Source organism: Crocuta crocuta, unplaced genomic scaffold, assembly GCF_008692635.1.
Source record: "Crocuta crocuta isolate KB4526 unplaced genomic scaffold, BGI_CrCroc_1.0 scaffold225, whole genome shotgun sequence".
Classification (NCBI taxonomy): domain Eukaryota; kingdom Metazoa; phylum Chordata; class Mammalia; order Carnivora; family Hyaenidae; genus Crocuta; species Crocuta crocuta.
Genome location: NW_027530408.1, coordinates 2,288,266 through 2,303,592, shown reverse-complemented (window position 1 = coordinate 2,303,592; position 15,327 = coordinate 2,288,266). Strand labels below are relative to the sequence as shown.

Below are 15,327 nucleotides of genomic sequence, written 5' to 3'. Positions count from 1 at the left end.
TCCTGTTAGCACTCTGTCTCTCTCTCTCTCCTTTAAAAGCAAACATAAAAACATAAATAAAATGCTGGTTAAGGTCTCTTAACATTTAATTCTGTGAAGTTTTAAATAGGAATACCACAGTGCCTCCTGGCTCTGGACATTTCTCTATCTCTGACTTACCTGTCTCCCTGCTTTCCAGATTGTACTTTACGCCTTCTCTTTTCCCTGAGCCCCTCCAGAGGGGATAGAAACCTGGATAAATACATAAATGGAATGAATGGCTTTCCTGATGCCCATGGGGTACCATGAGGTGGTCTGGAAGGATCTGCTCTCCCTCCCTTCCCCGCCAAACCCGGGTGGCCATTTCCCTTAAGAACTGCAAAAACACCAGGACTGCCTCAGCAGCCCCAGGGGCAAGGCCCGCCTTGGGCCAAATATGAACCCCTGACTGACTGACTCAATCCCTGCCCAGTGATCTGTGGCTTCATCGTCCCAAATCATTCTCAGGAAAATGTCTGGCAGAGAAGTTCTAGTCAGCGGGTCTGGAAGAAAGTAGTTTTCTTTGTGAGACAGCCTCTCTGGGTCCCCAGGTCCTGTCTAGTTACAGGGGTCAGGAGCACCCCTTACCCCTGCCCCTCAGCCCACAGCACCCTGCCATCCCCGGAAGTTGGCTCTGCCCCCTTCTCCGATGCTCATCCTCCCTGGATACCGTCCCTCCAGGGCACCATCTATGACAGCCTGCTGGGTTTTATGGGGGGCACTGAGAGCTGAGGGACGGGGAGAGAGGAGGTCTCAAATTGCTTCTGGCAGCGAGGGGTGTGGGAAGGTCAGAGCCTCCTTCCCTAGACAAACAGCCCTGGCCTGTGAAGGCTTCAGTTAAGCTGTTGAGCAGACCAGGGGCAGAGAGACCACGGCCACCCAGTTCATGCGCAGGGAGACGTCTGCAGACACAGCCCCACAGCCTCAGGCTCTCCGGAATCCAGCAGCCTTGCAGGGGCGCAAGGGAGGTGACCGAGGTCACCGTTAGCAAAATACTCCTGGGTTCCCATTGCCCCATAAATCTTCCCGGTGGCTCTTCCTCGGCGATAAGCACTGGTGAGGGGCATCAGCGATGAGGTGGAGTTGTTAGCAGCTAGCCAGAGTTCCCCAAATCCTAACCCACGTAACCACACAGAGAGGCCTGTGGGGGAACCAGCATTAACAGCCACAAGTTGGAGGGACAGACCTTTTAAAAAGAATTCGGATTGAGAGAGAGAGAGAGAGAGAGAGGACTTTTGCAGGGACGGGATTTGAAACCTGAGTGGGCTTCTGAGTGGGACAAAGGGCACAAGCACATAGGAGGTCTGGAGTCTCTCAGAAGGAAAATGGAGCAGATCATGTGGGTCCACATTGGCTTTCACACCTCCTCCTAGCACTTTCCACCTTCCCTCCTGGAGGGGCTCAGAGCCCCTAACTGTTCACTACTCAAGGCCTGAGGATGAGGTTTATTTTATTTATTTGTTTTAATTTAGAAGTTCTTTTTTTCTAAGGTTATTATTTATTTTGAGAGAGACAGAGACAATATGAGTAGGGGAGAGACAGGGAGAGAGAGAGAGAGAGAGAGAGAGAGAGAATCCCAAGCAGGCTCCCCACTGCCAGCACAGAGCCTGACACGGGGTTTGAACTTACGAACTGTGAGATCATGACCTGAGCTGAAGCCAAGAGTTGGACCCTTAACCGACAGAGCCACCCGGGCTCCCGGAGGAGGGGTTTGGACCAGGATGGCATCACCTGGGAGCTGGGTAGACACCCACTCTCAGGGCACACCCAGACCCACTGGTGCAGAGCTCGCATTTTAGCAGGCCCTCTGGGCAGTCTGGGTGCACCTCACAGTCTGAGGAGCACCATCCCCTGCCGCCACCCCTCCCCCAGGCTAGTTGTTCTGGGCCCTGGGCTGGTCTCCTTACCTGTTCTCTCAGGCCATGTCTCTCCCATCCTGCAACTCCACACATGGACAACCACCAGTTGGAAAATTAAAGTCCGACCTGTTCATGCCACTGTGCCATGGAGGGTCACTTAATGTGTCCCCAAACTCACAGAGCATTTTCACATCACACAGGAGCATCTTCTTAACCCAAACAGTATATAGAAACACTCAGTGTGTTCAGTGCTATCAGTCTGATGGCCATGCCTTTGAACCACTCTGGGGACAGGTGCCTATGTCCAGGCTAACCTTGTGGAGGGAAAGGGGTCTAATTCGTTCCCTTGCCCCTCTCTTTGGTGCCTCTGCCTATAATGCTCCCATGGGAGGTGCGGCGACCTGAGGACACATGGCTGTTGAACACCCGCCGTGTGCCTAATGCCTGGCATGGCGGGGGAGGTGCTGGCTTAGAGCCGGAACAATCTGGATTAGATCTGCAAACCCGGGCGCATTACCCTCACTCTCTGAGCTCCAGTCTCCTTATCTGTAAACAGTGATCCCCAGTGGGCGGTAGTGCAGATCAAATGTCTATAGTAAGCCAGTCCGGGGTGCGCATTCAATATATGTCAGATTTTTCCCTGCGCTCCCGGTGCGGCGCAGGAAAAGGAGGAGCTGAGACAGGGCCCTGACCTTCATGAGGCTAAGGACAAAACTGGTAAACATACAATGATTAAATACTCCAAGGCAGTAGAGGGTTAAATGCACAAACAGGCAGCAGAGCCACAGATGAAGACTGGGAGGTCTACAAAACCTTGTGGGTGGGAATTGAACCGGTGAAGATAAACAAGAGATGAGAAACGAACACGGAGCATGCCCAGAGGCTTGGAGATGGGACTGCGCAGGGCGCGAGTGGAAACCACGCTGGAAACAGTCAGTGGAAGCGGAAGAGAATGTCGGGGAGGAAAGGGGGAGGCAAGAGGGGGCAAGGAAGTTGAGGCCCACTTCCTTGGAAGAGGTTGGAAAGCTAGGATAAAGAGCTGGGAGGTCGAGTTTTTATGGTGTAGACAGTGTGGTGGCAAAGGAGCACAGGACTGGACCTAAAGTATGGCCACCATTCAACACACTCTCCAGCCCCTCTCTTCCCCAGTTTTATTAGGGACTCCTAGATCCAGAGTTCCTATTTCTTCAGCCTCTTTGCAGTGTGTTTGGAAAAAAGCAAATTGGATACATGGCAGAGGTGTGGCTAGAACTGAACATGACTAGTAGAAATGAATGAGCTGTTCAGGGCTCTCTGTGCATGCCGGGTCCTACAGGTTTTCAGTATGTTTGTCTCAACAGTGCTTAAGGGGATGCTGGGTTTTTGCACCCATTTCTCATGAGGAATCTAAGGGATGCTCAGAGAGGTGAGGTAACCTGCCCAAGGTCCCACAGCTAGAACTTGCTCCAACAAGCCACTGACTTCTTCCAAACATGGCAGCCCCCCACCCCAGCTGTTCTAGGGTTCTAAGGCACATTGGAAGCTGCTTCTAAATGATTCTTTTCTCCACATGGGCAAAAAAGTCTTTAGTTCTACTGCAGGGAGGGCATGAGGTTGGGGAGACAAATGGGACCCTGTCCAGTAATATATGGAGGCAGCATTTTACTGTTCCCATCCAGCCTGGAAGGAAAAGGAAGGGGAAAGTCTGAGTCTCCCCAACATCACTGAACTACCAAGAACATGGAGGGAAGAGTTCTCCCGCCCCTCCACCCCCACACTCAGGAAAGCAGATTTAAGAATGCCTGACCCTGGGGCGCCTGGGTGGCTCAGCCAGTTAAGCGTCTGACTCTTGATTTTGGATCTCCAAGGTGGGCTCTGCACTAAACTAACAGCACAGAGCCTGCATGGGATTCTCTCTCTCTCTCTCTCTCTCTGTCTCTCTCAAAATAAGTAAACATTAAAAAAAAAAAAAAAAAAGAATGGCTGGTGCTGTACCAAGGAGGCCTATTTATACTGAGGATGGTAGGAATCTCTACCAGAGAAAACCAGGCAGTCTTCCCTCGCTGATACACATCTAGATATATCTAGATCCATTAGATATAGGGCTTGGGGGCTGGGACTGGTGGCTTTAAAAGGGAAAGGAAATAAGCGAAAGGTCACACCTCCAACCATCTCCTTTCTGTCATGAGCAGGTGGCCTTCAGGGAACGAACACCACACCCAGACATTTACCCTTGAAGCTGTCCCATCAACCAGGCTAGGCCCAGGGATTGTTCTCCAACCCTTCCCACCTCCATCTGGACATTAAGTGGGACTGCTACCTTCTGCGAAGTCTGATAAACCTTGTTGGCTGATGCAAGGTGTATAGTCCTCTTCGTTGTGATGGTGGTTACAGTCGATGTGTTTTCTTTCTTTCTTTATCTTCTTGCCTGCCAGAGTTAGCAATGCCAACATCAAGTTTCTTCATGGAAAACACACATCATGATGTATGGAGACAAAGCATCAACTTGGTGACGCTACTCCCAGAAGGCCTTGTAAAAGAAAAATGTGTGCCGTGACAATGGTGCTTGCCAACAAAGCTTTTTGTATTAACCATGTTTTGTTATTGTTTATGTTTTATGATAGTTGGACATCTTGGGGCCTTGACGACCTAAGGAGGGCCAGCGGCTCTCAGGGTTAGCTAATTCCCAGAAATAGCAAACAACTCGCCTGCCAGTGTGAGGTGCAAACCATCCGATCCCGAGCCCATATCCCCAGCCCCCTCTGTCCTCCAGCTGTAACCCACCAAGTCAGCATCCCCCCTGCCCCAGGGCGAGGAACCAGACAGTTAGAGACCACCCCCATAGCCCAGAGGTGGCTGAAATTACTGAAACCATCCAACCCTAAACCTTTCCCATTCCTTCCCACAAAGACCACAATAAGGGCTTGAGTCCATGCTGTCCTACTGCGTTTGCTGTCTTCTGACCCCGGTGATTTCCTGGGTGATCCTGCAGAATGTTTTCAGGGATCTGTGAGTATAAACTCTTCCTTCATAACAGTCATTTCCTTTTTTTATTTTTATTTTTAATGTTTCTTTTATTTATTTTGAGAGAGAGGGTGGGAGCAGGGAGGAGCAGAGAGAATCCCAAGCAGGCTCTGCACTGTCAGCACAGAGCCCAACGTGGGGCTTGAACTCATGAAGTATGAGATCATGACCTGAGCTGAAACCAAAAGTCGGACACTGAACCGGACTGAGCCACCCAGGTGCCCCTGTGCAGGACAATTCTATGAAATCTGCTCCCCCTTTCCACACTGTAAGGTGGTACTGGGGGCAGGTTGGGGGTGGCAGAGGGGTGGAAGGTGATACAATGTGCCAGGAGTTTATGAGCCTGGACTTGCAGTTATAGTTTCACAGTCTCTGTAAACCTCAGGTTCTTTCCTAGAAAATAAAAAAACTATATTAGATGATTTCAAACTCTCGGCATCTTTGGATCTAGATGGCTTCTAATATTTATTTTTGAGATAGAAAGGGAGACACGGAGACAGAGTGTGAGCAGGGAAGGGCAGAGAGAGGGAGACGCAGAACTGGAAGCAGGCTCCAGGCTCCGAGGTGTCAGCACAAACCCGATACGGGGCTCGAAGCCATGAACTGTGAGATCATGACCTGAGCTGAAGTCAGAGGTCTTCGAAGCCTGAGTCACCCAGGCACCCCAGATCTAGATGGCCTAAAATCTATTAAAGGAGCAATATATGAATGCTTATACTATAATATGAAGTTGGGAGGAAACAACAGGATACAAAATTACACTTATCCTACAACAAAATATGGCTGAAGACTGGAAGAAAATATACAAAGAAGGACTTTTTTGAAATGTTTATTTTTGAGAGAGAGAGAGTGAACATGCATGTGCATGCAGGGGAGGGGCAGAGAGTGAGGGAGAGAGAGGATTCCAAGCAGGTTCCTTTCTGTCTGCACAGAGCCCAACGCGGGGCTCGAACTCACAAAACCTGAAATCATGACCTCAGCCGAAATCTAGAATCAGACGCTTAATCAATTGAGCCCCACAAAAAAGGCAGTTTTAATAAAGGGATGAAATTATGGGTCTAAATGTATATTTCAATTTTTTTTTTAAAAAAAAAGGTCTCAAAGTTCATATCAAAACAGATAGTGGGGCGCCTGGGTGCCTCAGTCGGTTAAGCGTCTGACTCTTGGTTTCAGCTCAGGTCATGATCTCAGGGCTCTTGAATTCGAGTTCTGCATCGGGCTCTGCACTGACACCATGGAGCCGGCTTGGGATTCTCTCTCTCTGTGTCTCTCTCTCTGCTCCTCCCCTGCTTGTGCTCTCTCTCAAAATAAATAAGAAACAACAGAAAACAGAGCTGAGAATCCTCTCTTCATTTCTGTGTCCTTCTGTAAATGCCTCTGCATTCGTTTCTAGAGGTTGGGAATCCAGAATGGGTCTAATTAGGCTAAAATCATGGTGTTGGAAGAGCTGCATTTCGAGGAAGATCTGCTCCTTGCCTTTTCCAGCTTCTAGAGGTCACCTCCATTCCTTGGCTCAGGCGCCCCCTTCCATCTTCAAGTCAGCAACGGCCAGGTGAATCTTTCTCCCTTCCCATCACTGTGAACTTGCTTCGCTCTCACATCTCCTTCTCTGGCTCAGACTCTCTGGCCTCCCCTGATTTGTAAGAACTCTGTGATCACTCTGGGTCCACCTGGAAGATCCAGAATAGCCTTCCCATCTCAAGGTCAGCTGATTAGCAACTTCAATGCAAACTGCACCCTTAACTCCCTTTTGTTTATGTGTATAGCACGTCCACAAGTTCCTGGGGCGCCTGGCTGGCTCAGTCGGTTAAGTGGCTGACTCTTGAGTTTGGCTCAGGTCATGATCTTGTAGGTCGTGAATTTGAGCCCCTCATTGGGCTCTGTGTTCACAGCACAGAGTGTGCTTAGGATTCTCTCTTTCCCTGTCTCTCTGCCCCTCCCCCACTGGTGTTCGTGCTCTCTCTCTTAAAAATAAATACACGTTAAAAAGAAAATTTTCAGAGATTTGGAGGGGGACATCTGGGGAGGGGGGCATTATTTTGTCTGAATTCTATTCCATTTAAAGAGTCCTACTGAAGCCCTTTGTATCTGCCTGATTGCCCTTGCTCATTGTCACCCATGTCACAGACATAGCAGGGGGAGAAGTGGAGGCCTTACACTGTGATTTGCTTTGGGGCCTTGCAGTCCCTTCTGCATAATGCTGCCAGCCTGGGAGGTGGCTCACAGTGCCTAAAGCTGGACGTCCAGCCAGCAAACATTTATTGAGCACCTTCTGTGTGTCAAGATCTAAGCGAGGTGTTAGGGCCACTATTAATATGATGATATAGTCCCTATGCAGGGAGCTCACCGTCTAATAAAGGAGAGGACCCATCCACATAAATATCCGAGTACAAAGCACGAAAGGAAGGCCGTGTGAAGTGATGTGAGGGAAAATGCTGTGAGTGGTGTCCCCATTCCAAAGGGACATCAGAGATCTGAGGCGACGGAGGTGGAGGTGGTAAGCCCAAGCTCAGCTTCCGTTCTACATTTTTAATCCTTGAATTATAAGTTAGCACAAGGAAATGCCCACAGTTCCACTTCCTTTTCCTCCTCCCGATCTGCTACCTCCCCTGCGCTGATCACAGGTAACAGCTCCAGTGAGATATTTACATCCTTTTAGATACATTCTACATGTCAAAATGCTCAAATATAAAATATCATATAGACAATTTGTAACTATTCTTTGTTTTTACACAACGGGTTTATTCTATAACATTATTTTGCAACTTGAATCAGTCTCTGACAAAATTGAGGAGATTTTCCCAAGTAGTACGATGTATATGTGTATATTTCTAGGGTGAATCTCTAACTATGGAATGGCTGGGTCGAAAGATATGACCAGTTTTAATTCCAACAGATTTTGACAAGATGTCATCCAAATGTAACAAGCTGGTTTACTTTTCCTCCAATTTGGTATGGAAATAATTTCCTCCACATGCTCCAACAACCCTAGACATTATCCGTCTTCTTAACTTCTACCAATCCCAGAGGTGGAAAATGGGTATATCGGTATGGTTTTATTTTGTATTCTCCAATGATGGGTGTGGATAAACCTTTTATATATATATGTATGTATATGTACATATATGTATATGTGTATGTATATGTACATATATGTATATATGTATATATATATGCCTGTTTATGTTTTAAATCTTTGAGCCATCTGAGATTTATTTTGTTATAAGAAGAGAACTTTATTTTTTCCAAATGGCAGTACTAGTTATTAAGTAATTCAGCTTTTCTCCACTGATTTGAAATACCACCCAGCTCTAGATTTTAACAATTTTCCTCCACCTCCAATTTGCACCAGAGGCAAAAATAAATTCAGAATGGATGGTGGATTTAAAAATAAAACATAAAACTTAGAGAAGATAACATAGGAGAACATCTTTGGTAGTAAGGATAAGCAGATCGTTCTCAGGCATGACACCAATGGCACAATATGTAAAATTAAATAATAAAATAAAATAAATAAATTAAATTAATAAATTAATAACCTGGACTCTATCATTTAAAATGAATGTAAAATTAATAAATTNTCTACCAATTTAAATTAATGTAAAATTAATAAATTGACAAATTGGACTCTCCCAAAATTAAAAAAACTTTTGTGCTGTGAAATATTCTGTTTATTTATTTATTTATTTATTTAAAAAAACCTTTTTAAAATGTTTATTTATTTTTGAGAGACAGAGCATGAGCAGGAGAGGGGCAGAAAGTAGGGAGACACAGAATTTGAAACAAGCTCCAGGCTCTGGGCTGTCAGCACAGAGACCGGTGTGGGGCTCAAACCCACAAACCATGAGATCATGACCTGAGCCAAAGTTGAACGCTCAACTGACTGAGCCACCCAGGTGCCCCTGAAATATTCTGCTTAAACGATGAAAAGACAAGCGACAAATGGGGAGAAAAATCTTTGCAAACCACACATTCAACAAAGGCCCACATAGAGAATATATAAAGAACTGTTAAAATCCCAAAGAATTGAACATATATTTCACCAAAGAGGGGATATGGATGACAAAGAAGCACGTGAAAAGATGTTCAATATCATTAGCCTTTTGGGAAATGTAAACTAAACATTAAAACCACAGTGAGATATGGCTAAGATAAAAAATGGCTGCTAAAATGGCTAAGATAAAACACAGTGATAATGCCAAATGCTGAGGTGAAAATGCAGAAGCTGGAACTCTCATATATTGCTGGTGGAAATCTAAAATGGTACAACCACTCGGGAAAACAGGTTAGCAGTTTCTTACAAAACTGGACATGCAGTTACCATATGACCCAGCAATTGCAGTCCTGGGTGTTTAGCACAGAGAAAAGAAAACTTATGTTCACACAAAAACCTGTACATGACTGTTCACAGCACTTTCATTCATACTAGCGAAAACCTGGAAACAGATCGACTGTCCTTCAGTGGCTGGATGGTTGAGCAAACTCAGGGAGATCCACACAGTGAAATACTATCCAGCAATAAAAAAATATTAACTATGAATACAACAATATATGCAACAATCAAAGTGGACCTCAAGGGCATCACACTTAATGATAAAAGCCAATTGCAAAAGGTTACGTTGCTATGATGTTTGATTCCATGTATGTAACATTCTCTGAGTGTTAGAGAGATGAAGAATAGATTCGTGGTTTCGAGGGTCAGAAATGGAGAGAAGGGGCTTGCACACACAAACACAAAAAGATAGCACAGTAAGTTCATGGGTGGTGATAGAACAATTTTGTATCTTGATTGTAGCATCACAGGAATATACACATGTGGATAAAATTGCATAGAGGTATACACACCCAGAAACGAATACAGGTCTTAAAATGATGAAAATAAAAGAAAGTCTTGAAATGTCAACTCCCTGGTTTTGAGATCATACTGCAGTTACTTTATATGTCACTGGGTGGAATTGGGAGTACTAATTTTGCAAACTCCTGTGAATCTATAATATTGCAAATGAAAATGTTTAAACAGTTTTTTGAAATGAAAAAAATAAGAGAAAACCATCCTTGTCAAAGACCTTCCCCTTATACAGGGCAGTTCTCTTTGGCGGTTGCTTTCTCTACAATGGCCTACTCCCTCTCTTTCCTCCCCAGGCACTCAACGTGACACCCTTTTGAAGTTTCCAGTGGACTGCTAGGTGCCTTAGACCAGGAGGTACAGAAAAGTTGCATATATAAAAATAGTTCAAAAGAACACCAGCAGACCAGATTCACCAACTGTTAATATTTAACTCATTCACCCTATCAGATGACATCTAGCCAGCAACCTGTATCATTGTTTCTGAATTCTTTCAGGCTGTTTCATCCCCTGTGGGCCTCCCCTAAGTACTTCCATGTTTATTTCATATTTATTATACAATCACAGTACTATTCATTTCAGTAATTGTTTTTCTTTTTTAATGTAAATTTTAGTTAGTTAACATACAATGCAGTATTGGATTCAGGAGGGGAATTTTCAGTGACTCATCACTTACATACAATACCCAGTGCTCATCACAACAAGTGCCCTCCTTCATACCCATCTCCCAACCACCTCTCTCCATCAACCTCTGGAGTCCTTAAGAGTCTCCTATGGTTTATTCCCCTCTTCTTTTTTTCTCCTCCCATATGTTCACCTGCTTTGTTCCTTAAATTCCACCTATGAGAATCTCAGTAAATTTAACAGTGATGCAATGCTTTAAAACCTCGTCCTTACTCCACTTCTATCAATGGCCGCAATAATTTCCAGTACATAATCCAGCCTGGGGTCAGGTGAGGCACTGAGTTGTCATATCTCTTTGAAAGCCTTGGTAGCTTTGCTATTGATCTCTCCTTGTCACGGGGCACTCAGAAATTGCGTCTGTAAACTGGGTCGTAGTAACTTCACCATCCTTTGAGAGTAAAGGCGCTTTAACAATCTATGAGACCTAAATCGAGTATCTCTCTTCTGCATCATCATTGCCCAGAAGGTCTAAACTTCCGATGTGGGTCGGAGCAGGGGAGGCCCTCTTTGGTTTTTACTGGGAGCCAGGGAAAAGAACGTAGGGCAGAGGGGTGCAAGCCGGGGGGAGGAGGAGGAACTGGGGGAGGAATCCTCCAGGGGAGCGGTGACGGAGACCCCGCGAGGGACTCCCCTTCCCACCCCCTCACCTGNCCGCTCACCTCCTTCTTCATCCAGGACATCCTGCGGGACGGCGCGGAGCGGCGCGGCGGCCACACCGGCAACTCGCAGCCCCCGTGCCCGCCGGACCCGCGGCGAGACCTGGAGCGGGAGCCCGAGGGAGGAAGAGGCGGCGCCGGGGCGNCCCCGCGGCGACAGGCCAAGGGACCCCACCGCCTCCCGCCGCGGGCGCGCCTCGGAAATTAACGCCGAGCCCGGCCGTCCGGGCGGCGCAGGGTTTATGCATGGACTGGACTCGCGGGACGCAGTGCCCCGCGCTCCGCGGCGCCCCCAGCCCCAGTGTCCCGGGCCAAAACCCCGCCACCCGCTCCCAGCCACCGCGCGACCCTCGATCGGCGCCAGCCCCGCGCTACCTCTTGGCAGTTACAATTACTAACAGATGACAAATAACTGATCATAACTTATTCATGGTAATAAATTAGGGTTTGGCCAGCGAAGACTCCCTCTGCTTGCCAGTTCCATGGGCAGTAAAACTAAGTTTGGAAGGTCCCTCAGGCCTTCAGGACATATAACACCGTTGGACACATCTGAAGTAGACTTATTTCCTTTCCTGTCACTTCGGATGAGGCATCCTAACGGCTTGTTTAGAAAAAGGGGGACTAAAGGCAGAGAATGAATTTGTCCTTAGCTCCTGCCACTTCTATAGCGCAAACCCTCTCCTGCCACCGGGAAGTTAACACTGATGTCTTTGGGTCCTGCTTTTACCAGGTGTCTTATTTCTGTTTCTTCCCTGTGTCCCTTCTCCCACCTCAGTACACTTATCCAGGACCCTATTTAATTCTACTGGATGATATGTCAGGAAGTTCTGCCACTAACCGGTTCTAACTCTCGGTTCTTGATGACTATTAGAAAGCTAATACATAATATACGTATTCAGTCACTCCCCACCAGGGAGAGTTCCTTAGTCATGTGAAGAAAGTGAAATGTATCCAAGATGACACTGGGCCGTTTGTTCACTACCAAAGAGATAAGGGTGGATTGAATTCGGTTCCTGTCCCTCTAACATGTAACCTTTTCCTTCCCATCCCTCCTTCTCCCTCCTCCTCTCCAGATGGACACTTTGAGACTTATCTGTTGGACTATGAAAACAGTGCGGGCTCCTTACCAAGCCTTCCCCAAACCCCAAAGCAGCCACAGAAGCGATCTCGAGCCGCCTTCTCCCACACTCAGGTCATTGAGTTAGAGAGGAAGTTCAGCCACCAGAAGTATCTATCGGCTCCTGAAAGGGCTCACCTGGCCAAGAACCTCAAGCTTACCGAGACCCAAGTGAAAATATGGTTTCAGAACAGACGCTATAAGACCAAACGAAAGCAGCTCACCTCGGACCTGGGAGGCCTGGAGAAGCCCCCGTCCCTGCCGGCTCTGAAGGAGGAAGGCTTATCCCAGGCCTCCCTCATCTCTGTGTGTAACAGCTACCCTTACTACCCCTACCTGTACTGCTTGGGAGGCTGGAACCCAGCTTTCTGGTAATGCCGGCTCATGTGACAATAACGAATGATCAAAAAAGACTGTCTGCCTTCCCCAGCTTGTCTCTCTGGATGGCAAAAGGGACCAGGCTCAGGGAGGACAGGAGCAAGAGGGATGCAGACTGAGATTGCTGGAGGTTTGCATGGACATCCTAGATTCTGCACTGGTGGGCTAGTGACGGCACTGGGACAGTGACTGATACCCAGATAGCTCCCCAACACATAAAATGGGACATTTTTGCTCTTAAAGACCTGTGTGAAGCAGGGAGGGATAAAGCCTGGTGCTGTCTCTAGCACTTTCTGTGACTCCGTCCGAGCGGCCCCCATCACTTCCGAGGATGTCGGTTCACCTCCATCCTCTTGTGTAACTCGGTGTCAGCCTGGAGGGATGCAGACCCCGAGGGAAAAGGATGGCCAAGAGGAAGGCGCCCCCTCCTGAGTCCTGAATTACACTTAAGTCCAAAAACATCTCTCTGGCCTTGGTTTACAACGAAGGTGTCTCCCTGTCCCTGTAAGAGGGTGGGAGACAGGCTCTCACAGAGAAACCGGCCACGCTCAGCACAGACCGGCGCGGGATATGGCGATGGGTAGGAGGAGGTGGAAAGATAAGCGTCTTCTTATTCTTTTTTAAGTAACACACCAATCTAAGTATTCACAGGGTGGCCCAGGTTAAACAGGAAGCACTCACCGTGGTTTTAGGACCAGCTGTATAAAGCGAACTGTGCTGCAAGGGGTGGGCCAGGGCCAGAAGAATCTCCTCATAGCCAAGACAGCAGCCTGAGGAGGGCTCTCGGCTCGGCTCTCGGCTCGGCTACTGGGCGGCATTACAGTTCTATTAATAAAGGTTAAATAAAAGCTTCCTCTGGACATTTTTGCCCTGGACCTGAGAATTCAAATGAGAAGTTTCCTGGAGTTTTCAGGCTGTAATTTATATTACACGATAGATCACATAGTTCTTTCCTGTAAACTCCTGCCTTGCCTCCCTTCTGTTTTTGTTCCCTTTCCACAACAGTCGCCCAAAGGACTTCTTTTCCGTCCAGACTTTTAGTCCGGCTGCACCTAACGTACACCTTCCTATTTAGCTTGAGATCTGGTCTTTATTTTTTTTTTCCCTTAAAGCTTTATCTCCACTGGGTTTAAAAAAATAAAGTAGTTGGGGGGTGGGGGGAGATTCTGAATTGGCTAAAAGACATGCATTTTTTTAAACTAGCAATTCTTATTTAAAAAATAAAAAACCCAGCAACATTAAATTCCAAATCCTATTTAAAGACTTGACAGGTCTAAAAGTTCACTGCTGACTCTCAGGCCGGCTCTGTTGTTACAAAGTGCAAAGTCTGACAACCCTCTGGGATCCCCAGAGGGGCAGGCAGAGGGGGTAAGAGGCACTGGGCTTTCAGACACAAGCGGAACAGAATGAACTGGGAACCATTGGGCTGTCCAGTGGAAATACAGGGTTCACGGGCAGGGCGTGGAGAAAAGGCAGCTGGCACCTTAGGGAGCCGGGTCCCCAGCTGCAAGCTGAGTGGGCCGATAGCACTTTGCCAGAGGGGGCTAAGAGAAAGGAAACAGTTTCCAAAACATACTAGCGGCGTCCATCACCAAACAAGGAAACTGTCCCAGTTCTTCAGGAACTGTGTTTCATGCCTTTGGAGAATGGGTCCCCCAAAAAAGACAACTAGTGACTTCAGCGAGAATGAGAAGGCAAAGAAGAAATTGGGCCACGCTTCTGTTTCCACCCGATTGTCTAAGGTGACCTGGCAGAGGGGAGACCTCACAGTAAAAGAAGCCAGTTACTAATGAGGTACCCTGAGGCCTGGAAATCTCTTGATCCCACTACTTAGTTCTGTTTAGTGAGAAACCATTCAATTTCCTCCTATTAAAAGGGCCGGTTTACTGTTGGTGGCAAAACTGCCAGAGTTGATAGAAAGTTGGCCCGTTTCACCCCATCTCCTACCGTTAGGGCTCCACGTTGAAATACTGTTAAATGCGCGGCGGCTGACAAGTACTCGGGGCACAGCCAGCAGACTGGCCTAGACTGGCCTAGATTGCTTGCTCCGTTCACATGTCTTTTAAGAGAAGCTCACTCCCTGTTCAGTACCCTCTCTCGCGCTCCCTCTGCAGTTAATTCCTTCAACGTGCTGTTCTACAAGTATTGCACATTTTAGTCTGATGCGTGCTGTGTTGCAAACAAAACAAAACATTGTTTAAAATTATTTGGTCTGTGACTCCGACTTGCTCTTCCTCCACCGGAGCTAGTTACTCGCCCACCTCTGAACTGCTGGAACAGCACTTGAACTCCTGTTGGGTATCTGATAGGTGAACTCAAGGGCGCCCCTGACCACTTCACCCACACAGCCTGCTTCCGTTTCATAAGTTAGTTTGGCTTCTCCACATGCATAACGAACCCTGCTTCAGTCTGCAGCGTGAAAGCCTGTGACTTGACGTTTAGCAAATGACCCCAGCCAAACTTTATTTTTCTATGTGTGTTTTTTTTTTTTTTGCAACATGAGTGTTTTTAAAATAAAGTACTGTGACTTTATTAGATGTATTTGGTGTGTGGCTTTCTGTTTCCCAAAGGCTGCAATGCTGCTGAGCTTGCATACTTCTGGTTACCGTGTTCTCCCTCACTCAGCCTGCCTGACAAACCTAAAGGAGACCCAATAATCAAAAGACAGTGGCTTAGCCAATGGCAGATGAGGGTCATTCTTTTTTTTTTTTTTAAATGTTTTATTTTTTATTTATTTCTAGGAGAGAGAGAGAGAGAGACAGCGTG

The 15,327-nt window shown here is 47.1% G+C and overlaps 1 protein-coding gene across 1 annotated transcript; it reads left to right on the top strand.

Moving 5' to 3' along the window:
- The first annotated feature begins 2,749 nt into the window (after window positions 1-2,749).
- On the top strand, window positions 2,750-15,096 carry NKX3-1 (NK3 homeobox 1). Its single transcript, XM_077766647.1, has 3 exons — window positions 2,750-2,894; window positions 10,874-11,263; window positions 12,122-15,096. The coding sequence occupies exons 1-3, from the start codon at window positions 2,750-2,752 to the stop codon at window positions 12,556-12,558; spliced, it is 972 nt and encodes a 323-aa protein (XP_077622773.1). The 3' UTR covers window positions 12,559-15,096.
- Window positions 15,097-15,327: the final 231 nt, after the last annotated feature.